We start from the raw sequence: 12,417 nt of genomic DNA, 5'->3' as shown, positions 1-12,417 counted from the left end.
CTTCCAGCGCGTGCATGTATCGCAGTACTGCGTCTACTACATATCTCGTCATTGCATAGCTTGAACAACTCGTCCAGACCAAGATAATTGGCCTCGTCACGAAGCTCGAGTAATGCATCAAGTCTTGCCCGTGACGAAGACGCAAGTTGAACGGCTCTAGGAATGATGGCTGGGTGTTCTGAAGTGAAAAGGGGAGTGCGTAGGTACGACAAGATGTGCACGTATCTAAAATGATAGCATTGACGATTATACACAATCAGAAGCGGGAGGTACTTACGGAGCACTTGGCCTGTCGAGGAATATATGTATATTCATGGTTGACTGGGATATAAACCCAGAAGATGCCAAATGGTCATGAAACATAGCGTTGAACGACTTGTCTGGAAGCTCGGAAATATCGCTTGCATTGGAGTACAACGATGCCACAACTGATTTTCGTGGTAAGAGGGAAGTGACATAATTTGAGAGGTAAGAAGGCCTTGAAATAAGAGTACGGAGTGTCGTGCGGTGCGTTGCTGAACTTGTCTCTATGGTCACGATAATCTTGGAAGGATCAATTGCACTGCTAGGGACAGGGGACAGTAGAATAGGTTCGAAGGGAGGTTGGGGTGGCGTAGCAGAAACGTTCACTGGAAGTGGTGGTACGGGCGGCAGGTTTTCTGCTAGAGACGGGGAAGTCTTTGTTTTAATGACTGGACGAAGAATTGTAGATGACGTCAGTGGCGCGGGGGGAGGAGGACGGCTTGGGCATGGCGGTGCTGATGTGTCTTTTGCCGGAAGACTCGATGAACTACCATGTGTCGAGGCGAATATAGTTGGAGTTGACGAGTCAAGAGAAGACTTCGACGGCACAGGTGGCAGACCATCCGCAAGCGTGGGCAAGCCCACTGCCTCCTCAGAGGGTGCCTCAGAAGCCGACTCCAGTTGTCCGCCATCATCATCTTCATCGCCAAACAGGGTGCTCGTACCAGACAGCGCCTCTTGTGGTGTCCTCACAACCATGGCGCCGCTTCCAAGAGGCCCACTACGTTTGACATTAAATATCTCCAAGGAGCTGTCAAATCTGGGTTCTGATATGCGAATTGGTGCAGCCACGACACCATGTGGTGAAGTATTGGAGGAAGAACTCGTATTGCGAGTCAGCCAGATCATTGGCTTCGAGATCGAAGGTCTGTGACCTCTTGGAGGCGTACTCGGAGGTGATACTGGTGTAGAAGATATAGAGAAATGATGCAGAGCCAGCTCTGTGGTCTGTGAGATGGGTGGTGGTGGATGCTGAGGACGCCTTGGAACAATCATGGGGAAGCTAGTGGAAGAAGGGGACTCCTGGACAACTAAGACAAGACTAAGGGGGTCAAAGAGTACGAACCCGTTAAGAAGATAGCTGATGGACAAAAGTAGACGAAACCGTTGTTTTCACTTATTCGAAGAACAAAAAGATTTCAAGGGAGAAAATGATCGGCACTACAACACTTGCCTCTTTGGGACAAAGATTTAAAGCACCCGTGGGAATATTGACCATACTTGCTATGGCTTCTCCAGTTACCACAAAATTCCAGGCCGCTTTACCTTTCGCACTTCTTTCAATTTCACCCAGTCTTGCTGCCCTTCATGCTTCTCGAGCGCGCTCTCTCTACCCAGAAGAATTTGATTCTTCATCCACCACGAATTGTCTACGGTGTGGTTCATATCTGTTGGCCGCCGATGGCTCTATAGAACTCCGCAGACCAAGAAGGAGAAAGGTTGCTGACAAGAAATTAAACGCCATCAAGATTACTTGTCATCGCTGTGGCTTTATTTCCTATACTTCGTTTGATAGGAGAGAGACATTCCCTCAGTCAAAGCCTACCACTGGTGCCCAACTATCACTACCATCGCTGGTCCCTCCAGTGTCCGTTTCATCTCAGTCAGAGCATAAACCGAAAGAAGAATCGATACCGTCTTCATCACGTTCTTCTGTGCCAGTTGGTTCATCCCCTGTGACACATTCGACGCGAGGAACTACACCCAACCTGCACACAAAGCCCAAAAAGAAGACAACGGCATTGCAGGAGATGTTAGCTCGCAATCGAGAGAAGGAGGCTGTAAGGACAAAATCTCAGCAAAAGCCACCACCAAGTGGCCTTGCATCGTTCCTTAGTTTACTACAATGATAAAAAGGTGCGTTGTTAATCTTACATATAGCTGCACCGTGTTCTCAAGACCTTACATTCCTTAACAATAGCCCCCTCATGGTTTTGGCGATGTGTATCTCCTTCCTCGTCCTCAGGCTCGAGCCCACTTGGAATGAGACAGCCGGGGAAGGAGGAGATGCAGGAGATCGCTCCTCCAATAGGCTAAACGACATATCTGAAGGTTCACATTCAAATAATACATAAACAACAAATGTGCATTTTATTTGACCTCTGAAAAGCCACCATCTACCAATCAGCGCTGTAACACAATCAACTTACCAGTGTCATTTTCTGCATCACTATAGGAAGATGAAGTCTATAAGATATTTAAGAAATCTGTGCCGACGATCAGGATCCGAGGAGAGCGGGGGAATCACTGACGCAAGGCATGAATGCATGAGTAACCGAATTGCTTACATCTGTCCTGGCAGTTCGAATTGCTTACACCCTTCGCATAGTTCTCACACTGCTCAACTGTCTCTTTCTGCTGCAGACTGGCGCCCATGCTGTGTTAGAAACCCTCATTTAGGGGAAACAGCCTTGGGAAACGGCGGCTGTTTAGATCACCCCTTATAGCACGGGAGAACTATGGACCGTGGTCGGCACGATTCTGTTCAGAAGCTTGGAGTGTCACTGGTCAGATTTCAATAAATTCTCTCGCTGATCGAGATGTGGCCGAATTCAATTCGCGCCAAGTTATCTCTACCTCCAGAACGCGTCCACCGAGATCCACACCTGTTATACACCACTTTGGCTATTTCACTTGATCTAGATACCATTGGTGGATACAATCGTACCGGGTCGTCACCATGATTTTGGCCAAAACAGGAGCAGAGGTACAGGGAACGGGCTTCAATCCAAGCCAATAAATTCGCCGCGGAAGAGATCTCAGCCGTTGAATGTGCAACGACGCGCCACTGATGGTGGCACAACCCAGCCCAGGTAAAGACCAGTGGAGGGCTAGCAAAATCGGCCGAGATTGTTGAACCTCCGAGTGTGAAGCTACGTTGGTATTTCGTCAACGATGAGCAAGAACACCCCCGGGCTGGTTGAGATGTTCCACTGGCAGCCGATGGATGTGAAGTTCCAGGAAGTTCACGTCGACGGGACCAGGGATATGTGAATTAAATGACTCAGAGTGAAGGGCAGTGGGTTTGTTACTTCGGCAATACTGGTTTGATCCCGGTGGGCATTTCTTTTCGTCGCAGGCTGAGTCTATCATCAACTGAGACTGAGCCACGGGCGCTCTACATAGAGAAGTCGGGACACAAGCTAGATAATTAAGCAGCGAGTGAGTATGTGTCATGGCCTGGCCATGGACGTATGGTTGTGTACCATATGTAAGCTCACATGGCAAAAGTTGGCATCTAAAATCTACAACATATGAGTGTGCTGTGCTCAAACGCGCCTCGCCCGCGTCACTTCGGGTCTTCATTTGATAGTCACGTGACTAGGAAAATCCCACGTTTAAATCCCTGTGCGGACAGCTGAGTCGGTGTCACTGATTGCGTCCACCAGTGCATTTGATTCCACGTCATGCTAATAATCTGTGACCGTCTGTGATTGATCCAAACCGAAACATTCGTTGTGTGCCCTGTGCCCACCGCCCGGGATCACGAACCAAATGTCTTTGACTCAATCCCGTCCCGATGTTCTGTAGTGATCTTTCGCAAGTATTCTACAGGCATAACTTGGATTTCTTGACGCAACTAGCAAGCAACTAGTATTCCTACGATCTAATTTCTTTCATGGAAAGTTATCTCATCCACTCCTTTTCAGGTCGAGGCACGCCGGTCTATCATATGCTGTTGTGAGATGCCAAGTTTCAAAACTTTCAGCCACTTGAGCTCCAGGGTTTTCGAGCAGCATGATGGGAGATATAACCATTCCTCGGACAATAACACATCTATTACGCACTCGGAGATGCAGGTGGGACACCGGGGGTCCTTCAGACTAGAAAGTAGTGACCTACATAGAGCACAACTCTGCAAAGGACAGAAATTGGAATCAAAAAATCAAAAACACACACACATCTATTCATGTAGGGGGAGATGAAGAACTGTCTGCGCTGGTCCATCCGCTGCAGGCAGTCTGACTGCACGCTGGTGAGTAATGGTCAATGTTCACCCGGATAAGGTGTCGAGAAGAAGTCGATAAGTGCTGGTTCTTCGACATTAGTCGCAGAAAGGCCTATATGATGTTTATAACGTGGTAATGTCTGCTTCAAGGCGTACACTTGTGCTCAATGTGGTCCAACTAACTTTAGTGATCCGTTTTTGGATCACGTCTGTCAGTGACTCACGTAACTCACGACGCCCAACACCTCCACAATTTTGAATGAAACGGAGACCATTCTTTTATTCTCTTCCTATTTTGCCTACGTCACCATCAGGTGCTTACGAGGTAAATCCGATGTTCTGAGTGTGTGCACCTTTGTCTTGGCTACATCACGAGCGGTGTGCTCATCCGGGAGAAGCTTGAGACACTGATAGGTTGCATCCATAGGATACGCCCACAGGCGTAGAGCATCTCCATGGAACCCCACAAGCACGACACACCCTTCTCGTTATTACCAAGGCGGTCCTTACCTTACATTTCAAACCCGCCACATCTATTAATGGTTCCGGTCAGATCTTAAGCAATGCGCTCAACCCGTGAGTCAGGCTGTGACAGACACATTTGATTTCTGCGGACCGCTTATCCGCTGGCAACTATACCCGGAATCGATGAAATAAATTCATGGTCTGGAAGCACGTAGGCATTTAATATGACTTGTCCCAGGCTCCCAAGACTGCCCGGCATCAGAAAAGATTACAAAGTTGTGACAAGCGGACCGTACTCTATTGTTCGCCACCCAAGTTATACTGGTCTCCTTCTCCAAAATATTGGGACCATCATCATGTACGGAAGCCAAGAGTCGTGGATGAGGCAATCTGGAATTCTTCAAGTGTTATGATCGGATTTTGGATTTCCAAGAGCTGGCCTGCAGTAGGGGATAAGATGCTGCAGCGTACTATGGGAGAAGACTGGGAGAATTGTGCGAATTCCAGAAGATGAAATATCGATCACTTCCTGGGGTCTATTAATTATATGCGTACCGAGTGTTCTGTTTGCTTCTTGTACCATACTGGTGTTTTATAGGAGTTGGCTGTATATTATACGTTACAGTGCATCAGAACATTATGATGGAAATGGTTTTACTTTAACATTCATACACGTAAAAAGTTGACTTGATGTTGACTTGTGCTTTGCATTCGTACAATGCATGCAGGTGACTCTCCTCGCCAGTACTTACCATTATATAAACCATTGACAACACTACCAGAGTGGCAAGGTAGGCAAAGACCCATTTATGTCATTCGTGTACTATGTATGTGCCCCTTGAAACGTATTCTATAAAAGAAATAAAATGAGCGTGGCTACCTCATGGGTTACACTAGAGAAGGGCTAGAAATGGATAACTCCTTCTGTTCTTTGACGTAGGGGCGCGCTGGCTTGATGAACCTTCCGGGCCAGAATGGAACGTACACGACAAGGGCCAAGCAAATGGGAATCGTATCGCCCAGATAGAAGGCTGCCTCGCTTGTGCTGAGATTGCCGCGGAAGCCCTGACTAGCCTCCACAACACGGTAGAAAGAACGGATCTATCAAAGCGTCAGTTAAAGACTACGGGATTGCTGCCATGCAACACGAACCAGAAGTCCGACACAACTGACCGCCAAGGCAGCGGCGAGTGTTCGCCAGTCGTTAATCCAGTGTTGCTTCGAGTCTCGCATGCAGACATCCTGTTCCTCAGTGTAGACCCTGTAGAGGAATCGTGCATAGATGGCACAAAAGAAACCGAAGGAGACCAGCTGCATAATGAGGCCAGCCAAAAAAATCTGACAGATATAATTAGACCCATAGATAAACAACAGGTGCAAGGACATACGTGAAGTCCCGTCGATGCCGAACTTTGAACCTTGGACGTAGTCATTGAGGCTCCTGTCGCCTTTGGCACCATATTATTAGAGAAGGTCATTCAAAAAAAAAATTCAACGCTCACCTGGATGACAAAGGTAGTCACGTCGGACAAGACAAATATGAGGGTGAGCCGCCTCACTGGAAGCAGGACGTGATGAGCGCAGTCGATTTCACCGGCAAGGCGACCAAGAAGAGTATAATTCGCGGCAATGAAAAAACAGGGCTATTAAGCGTCAACACATATTCATAGTCATAGCTTGGTGCTGACTCACAGACAACACGATCATCAAGTCCTCAGAGATGAAAATCTCCAATGAGTCAGGACTATGGTGCAAAGCGAAGCGAAATGCAAAGCCGAGAGCATAAACTACAACAATCGTGAAGAAGAATCAAAACAAGCGAAAGACTGCGACGTGCTGTATTCCCCGATGACCATGGACAACATGAACTTCCCGCCGTTATAGATTATTTGATAAGTCTGAATGAGAACGACCAACAGCACATAAACTTTGCACCATAAGTTACGCGTTTCCCTGGCTTAGCGGCCACTCACCAAAGGCGACAGCGGTGAGCGTATTGTTAGCAATATATCCGAGGCCATTGCATGGATCGTTTCGTGGGTCTAGATAAGGATCGGAAGGACATATCACAGAATTGGTGGCTGCCTGAGCCGACGTGACAAGAAGCGTCAAGAGAAAGAAAGTGCTTGCTACAATTGGGCCAGCCATGAGAAGAATAAGACGAAAAGTAAGAAGATGAAGAATGCCCTTCATGGATCGACGAGTTCCGCTTTTATGCTTGAATAGTGTCCATCTAAAATTATGCAACTCAACGCGGCACTAATCGATATCCATGCGAACCCTGAGGCGGTGAGTTTTGACACCCTATGCAAACATAGACTCATCAGAGGTTTACCGTGGCAATGAACAGCAAGAACATTTGCAAACACATACCTCTTAGAATTCAGAACCAGCAATGTGCCTGTGGCACGATTGTGGTATCGCAGCCATTGGAGGTTCTCAAGGTGCCCGAAGGGTATATAACTCCTTGTCTGCGAAGTCAAAGTAATCAATTAACCAGAGCTAGGTTTGAATGAATGATGATTTCACGAGGCATGTTTAAATTGATTGGAAAACTGTAGTCTGTGAAGCGTGGATCGTAGAGATTCATCCATCTTAGAAAATGCCTCCAGGCTCTGATACACTGGTTGAAGCCGGAGAGGTAATCACTTGCTACTTGATGTACACAGCAATGTAGAAGCCACTGTAGTATGTGCCAACAGACTCCGCGGAATGCTGTTTGCGGGTTTGAAATTCTGGGGTTGCTGGGCGGGAGGCTGTCGTCTAGGCACCACAGCAGAATTCAGCACAGGTCCAAAGAGAGTAAAAATATGACATACTTCCGAACACAAAACTTGATGCAGGCAGGCGACAGGATCCGAGTCATAAAGCTGTCCGACCCACATTGTGACATAATATCATTGGTCAAGTCTGAATGTAGCTAGCATGTGTATGTGACATTGACGCGTGATACCAGGAATCAGCTAGTCACGCGCCCGATCACACCGGGACCTATGGAATTATTAGCTAGACTCTTAATGTGCACATGAAGTTGTTTGTGAAAGGACACCATAGATTAGTTTCGGCCAGCATCGAAAGGTGACCTGTCACATTCAGGCCATTCTTGAGACATCCTGGAATCCTTCGGAGTCGAGGAGAGCTTGAAAGTTCAATGGGAGCCTGCAAGACACAGCAAAAGAGGTTTATTTGGGGCGAATTTCATACAATAAAGCACGCCTTGCAACACTAGGCTGCCCTGCAGCAGTTGGAACGAAAGCTGATCACCACCGGAGACGGCGAGCGACGATGCATAGAACAGGATAGTACATGTATGATTGAATAACTCAGAGTTATCTAAGCAATGTCTAAGTTTGGTCTAAATCCTGAACGTCATGTGACAACCCCAAAGCGCGCAAGTACTATCTATTCAAATTCAAACCCATTTCATTTTGCCTCAGCCTTGTCAGCGCGAACGGGACACAGCTACTCATGATGTGTTGATGTATATAAACCTCTGTCACTTACAGTTGCTATCATAATTGTTCTAGCGTGGTATGTACATTCCATATTAAATTATTGTTCTTTGATTATCAGTGTCTCTGAGATCTCACTGGTACTCCGAGTCAGTACTTGTCACAAGTACAGGTCTACTTGTTTGCGCGTGCTGCAGCATATTCTCCCGTTCTTCTTGGCTGTACATCAATCGAAGGTGTGTGTTTCTTTTATCCATTTATCTGTGTATATAACCTCCAAGTATCTTCATGTGTTCAAGTTCGACACTGACATTCACATTAAATTGTTCACGTCACGGCTCCCACATTCTTCGATCGACAATGTTAATGTTCGTGCCCGTTTACGTGCATCTGCACTAACGTTTGTATGTGTATCTACATGTTCTCATCGTGTGCACTTGTCCATGCATTCCTCCTTCCTTGTATTTGTCTGTACTTATCTGTTCAGTGTATTTCTACTTCCTCGCACTTGTCTGCGCTTGTCTCCAGCGCTCCCTGCTCATTTCCACCTGCTGCTACTCATTCGTGATTGTCTGCGCTCGTTTGCATTTGATGTTACGACTTCAGATCACGCTAATATCTCAATTGTAGGCCGAGGTTGGGGAGTTGTTGCCGGACATATATGATGTGTTTACATTGTCGATCATTTTTTCAGTATTGGTGTTTTAGGCAGATGCCACACAAGTATCTTTCAATGATGTGCGAGATGACATTCATGTCCGTCATCAGTATTCTTTCATCCGTTGTGACTTGGTCATTAACACTCTGCACCCCGTTGGCATCAATAGAATGTATTTCGTATATGAAGCTGCGGCCTGGGTCTGAGCCGTCAAGAAGGACCTGGCCTACGATTTGAGCGAGCCTGAGCCCTCTCAAGCCAAGCCGGGCTGTGCACATCACCAGGTCATACAATAACCTTCATTCGATCCTCGGACATTGCTTGTACCCAGATCAGCTAGAACTCCGACATTCACGTCGTCCCAGACTCGACAGGCCCCGCCATATCATACTGTCCTGTACATCTCGTATGCCTTTGTCTCTTGAACCTGCATCCCTCTCGTGTTCTGCCATGGTCGTCAGTTATTGAATCAACTTCTGGTCCTATAGTTGATGTTGGTACCATTATCGGCGATCGTTCTGTCCTGCATAGTTCATGTTATATCAACGGGTGCCACGACTTTCATGCCCTCCCGAAAGTCATTAAGGACTATTTTCAACTTAAGGTAACCACGCTTTGATACTGTTTTAGTCAACGAGGGTGGTGGTGGGACAACGGGTATAGATGGCGCGCGATTTTGTACTAATTCCTTGCAACACCACGCTAATGTTTGATCATGAATTTCAGGGTATTATTTTGCACAAGTCCGTGTTGTCTTCATGCTGACATGTCGGGCTGTGACTGCCTTATTTCGCACACCTGCAAAGTGACCTACACGCTTTGCTTATGTGGAATAGTTCATGTCGTTCGGGAAACCTGAAGTAAACCATGATTTGTAAAAGATTCCCTGCCTCGTTCGTAACGGAGAGCGTCTCGCAAGCATTATTGATGTGTTTGATATTCGAAGGAGTGTACGCTTATTTAAATAATCTGACCGGTAGGATTGGCTACATTATTCCACGATACAATGATTTTCGTCAAAATACTACATTCGACTGTTTTAAGCCCAAGTTTGAATATTTTAGCGAATTTCATGGCGAAGGTTTTCCCTGATGTCGGTATGAAATTATGCCAGCCCTCACGAATGGCAAATGTATTCATTCAGTCCGATCGTTCTATCCTGAGTACCTTCAAGTACGTACTCCTTGATTGTCTCTGCAATAAATACTCCAAATGGATCTGTAATCGACTCCCTACTCAAGCATTCTCGCCGCTGGAACAACGTACGTGAACTAACACTATCCGAACCGCAAAGTCCTTGTATAGCATCCATTCGTTTGCTATGTGTATTCTAATATAACAAACAATAAATAAAAGTGGAATGAGTGGGGTTAGTAGTCGTCTAGCACTGCTGTGGGCACTTCACGGTTGTAACCTGAAGTACCGCGAGAATATAACAACTCCTGACCATTTTGCGATTCGTTAACGGAGGGCGCTAGCTTGCCTATGATGAACCTTCCGGGCCAGAATGGAACGTAAATCACGATGGCCACAAAAAGGGGAAGCGTATCACCCAGGTAGAAGGCTTCCTCGCTTGAGGCGAGGGCGCCGTGAAAGCCCTGAGCGATCTCCGCAACACGGTAGCCTGAACGAATCTGCAAAAGCGTTTGTTAAAGGCGACAAGGTTGCTGTGTGAAAGACAAACCAGAATGCAGATACAGCTGATCGCCGCGGCAGTGGCGAGTGTTCGCCAGTCGTTATTCCAGTGTTGCTTTGAGTCTCGCATCCAAATGGCCGGCTCTTCAGCGTGGACCTTGTAGAGGAATCGTGCGTAAATGACACAAAATAAACAGAGGGAAGCCAGTTGTAAAACGAGGCCGGCCAAAAAAATCTGACAGAGATGATTAGAACTCACTCAGATCGGGATAAACGCGGGTACAGAAACATACATGAAGTCCTGTCAAAGCAGAACTGTAAACGCTGGACGTGGTTATTGAGGCTCCTGCCGCCTTTGGCAAAACATCATCAAGGAAGCTCAGTGAAAAAAAGAATACTCACTTGGATGACAAAGGTAGTCACGTCAGACAAGACGAAAATGAGGGTGAGCCGTCTCACTGGAACCAAGACCCGACGGACACAGTCGATTTCCCTGGCAAGACGACCGAGGAGAACGTAATTCGTGGCAACGAAGAAACAGGGCTTTACAGAGGATTAACGAACGACCATTGTTGCGGTTTGACGCTGACTCACAGACAATACGATCATCAAGTATTCGGCGATGTAAATCCCCAGTGAATCAGGATTATAATGCTGGGCGAAGCGAAACCCAAAACCTATAACATAAACTACAGCCAAACATCAGGAAGAACCAACACAAGCGTGAGATTGAGACGTGCTGTATTCCCCGAGGACCATGGGGAGCATCCACTTCCCACCCTTATAGATAATTTGGTAAGTCTGGACAAGAGCGACAAGCAGCACAAGACCTTCGCACAGTAAGTTACGTATGTTCCCTGGCTTACTGGTGACTCACCAAAGGCGATGGCAGTTAGCGCATTGTTAGCAATATAGCCAAGGGCATTACATGGGTCGTTGCGTGGGTCCAGGTAAGGATCAGAAGGATATTGGGTGGAATTGCTAGCCGCCCGAGTAGAAGTGACAGAGGTCAAAAGAAGGGTCAAGAGAAACAGAGTGCTAGCTAAGATGGAACGAGCCATGAAGAAGAAGATGCTGATGACGAGGATAAAGAAGATGAACGCCCTCTATAGGACAAAGCTCATACTTTATGTCGGAGGATGAAAGAGTATCCATCAAAAACTTCGCAGCGCAGCGCAGCATCAATGTTATCGTGTGAATTGCGAGGCAGTGGGTTAAGACAGTCCGGACACATCGGGTATGCTAGAGCTCATCAGAAGTTTACCGCAGCAAGAATGCCGTGGGCGTTTATCAAATTAATACCTTCCCCATCATTAAGAATTTATGAACGATGTGTCCGTGATAAGACTGGGGTTATTGCCTTTCTCAAGGTCCAGGAGCCCAAAGAGTATACAATTCTGTGTCTGCTGGATCAAAGCAGGTGACCAGAGCTATGTCCGAGCGAATGGTAATTTTACGAGGAGGGTTCAAATTGACTGGCAGACTGCGGAGTGTGGGTCGCAGAGGTTCGTCCATGTGGTAGAAACTGCCTCCAGACTCTGATATAGTGGTTGAAGTGGGAGAGTTAGCTGCGCGGTCCTTGACATGCGTGGTCAGCAGAAAATTCGGAAGTCTCCCTATGTGCTAACCTCTGTGGAATGCTGTTTGCGACTTCGCAATTCTGGGGTTGTCGCTGGGGCACTGCCCATTCCGGAGCCGTAGTCTAGGCACCAAAATTTAACATAAGAAAGATAATGGATAACATGCTTCCGACCATGAAGCTTGTTTCTTGATGCAGCCGATAGCTGTTGAGCTGACATATTGTCCTGTGCCTATGATTGTACGGTCACGGTGGTATGCAAGTTGGCGCGTGTGACATTTGACGCGTGACACTACAGATAACGCGACTTGTCACACCCGCGCCGTCACTGGTCCTGTGGCTCCAAGCCTCCGATCTCCCTTTCGACATTAATTGC

General features: G+C 47.0%; 7 protein-coding genes across 7 annotated transcripts; 3 read left to right on the top strand and 4 right to left on the bottom strand.

Moving 5' to 3' along the window:
• Positions 1–32: 32 nt before the first annotated feature.
• BJ212DRAFT_219621 (uncharacterized protein) lies at positions 33–1,488 on the bottom strand. The gene has a single exon (XM_041342683.1). It carries the CDS (start codon positions 1,297–1,299, stop codon positions 274–276), a length of 1,026 nt encoding a protein of 341 aa, XP_041192406.1. The 5' UTR covers positions 1,300–1,488; the 3' UTR covers positions 33–273.
• Positions 1,489–1,529: 41 nt separating this feature from the next.
• Positions 1,530–2,378, top strand: BJ212DRAFT_1481253 (uncharacterized protein; the record flags this gene model as incomplete). Its single annotated transcript, XM_041340232.1, has 3 exons — positions 1,530–2,084; positions 2,141–2,160; positions 2,225–2,378. 3 exons carry the CDS (start codon positions 1,530–1,532, stop codon positions 2,376–2,378), a joined length of 729 nt encoding a protein of 242 aa, XP_041192405.1.
• A 2,156-nt stretch (positions 2,379–4,534) lies between these two features.
• On the top strand, positions 4,535–5,370 carry BJ212DRAFT_1356793 (uncharacterized protein). The gene has a single exon (XM_041335721.1). The coding sequence runs from the start codon at positions 4,942–4,944 to the stop codon at positions 5,128–5,130; it is 189 nt and encodes a 62-aa protein (XP_041192404.1). The 5' UTR covers positions 4,535–4,941; the 3' UTR covers positions 5,131–5,370.
• A 131-nt stretch (positions 5,371–5,501) lies between these two features.
• On the bottom strand, positions 5,502–7,141 carry BJ212DRAFT_219567 (RTA1-domain-containing protein). Its single transcript, XM_041342682.1, has 8 exons — positions 7,091–7,141; positions 6,691–7,021; positions 6,555–6,644; positions 6,410–6,504; positions 6,220–6,360; positions 6,106–6,165; positions 5,870–6,055; positions 5,502–5,818 (listed from the first exon to the last, which is right to left on the bottom strand). The coding sequence occupies exons 2-8, from the start codon at positions 6,908–6,910 to the stop codon at positions 5,606–5,608; spliced, it is 1,005 nt and encodes a 334-aa protein (XP_041192403.1). The 5' UTR covers positions 6,911–7,021; positions 7,091–7,141; the 3' UTR covers positions 5,502–5,605.
• Positions 7,142–8,143: 1,002 nt separating this feature from the next.
• BJ212DRAFT_1356787 (uncharacterized protein) lies at positions 8,144–8,984 on the top strand. Its single transcript, XM_041335720.1, has 3 exons — positions 8,144–8,248; positions 8,301–8,405; positions 8,451–8,984. The coding sequence occupies exon 3, from the start codon at positions 8,613–8,615 to the stop codon at positions 8,832–8,834; it is 222 nt and encodes a 73-aa protein (XP_041192402.1). The 5' UTR covers positions 8,144–8,248; positions 8,301–8,405; positions 8,451–8,612; the 3' UTR covers positions 8,835–8,984.
• A 1,213-nt stretch (positions 8,985–10,197) lies between these two features.
• BJ212DRAFT_1481251 (RTA1-domain-containing protein) lies at positions 10,198–11,523 on the bottom strand (the record flags this gene model as incomplete). The annotated part of the gene is made up of 7 exons (XM_041340231.1): positions 10,198–10,461; positions 10,512–10,697; positions 10,756–10,815; positions 10,865–11,005; positions 11,057–11,151; positions 11,182–11,292; positions 11,340–11,523. 7 exons carry the CDS (start codon positions 11,521–11,523, stop codon positions 10,198–10,200), a joined length of 1,041 nt encoding a protein of 346 aa, XP_041192401.1.
• Positions 11,524–11,675: 152 nt separating this feature from the next.
• On the bottom strand, positions 11,676–12,387 carry BJ212DRAFT_219381 (uncharacterized protein). Its single transcript, XM_041342681.1, has 2 exons — positions 12,091–12,387; positions 11,676–12,040 (listed from the first exon to the last, which is right to left on the bottom strand). The coding sequence occupies exons 1-2, from the start codon at positions 12,259–12,261 to the stop codon at positions 11,828–11,830; spliced, it is 384 nt and encodes a 127-aa protein (XP_041192400.1). The 5' UTR covers positions 12,262–12,387; the 3' UTR covers positions 11,676–11,827.
• Between the last annotated feature and the right edge of the window lie 30 nt (positions 12,388–12,417).

Source organism: Suillus subaureus, assembly GCF_016647635.1.
Source record: "Suillus subaureus strain MN1 chromosome Unknown BJ212scaffold_18, whole genome shotgun sequence".
Classification (NCBI taxonomy): domain Eukaryota; kingdom Fungi; phylum Basidiomycota; class Agaricomycetes; order Boletales; family Suillaceae; genus Suillus; species Suillus subaureus.
This window is presented reverse-complemented; position numbering and strand designations above follow the sequence as displayed.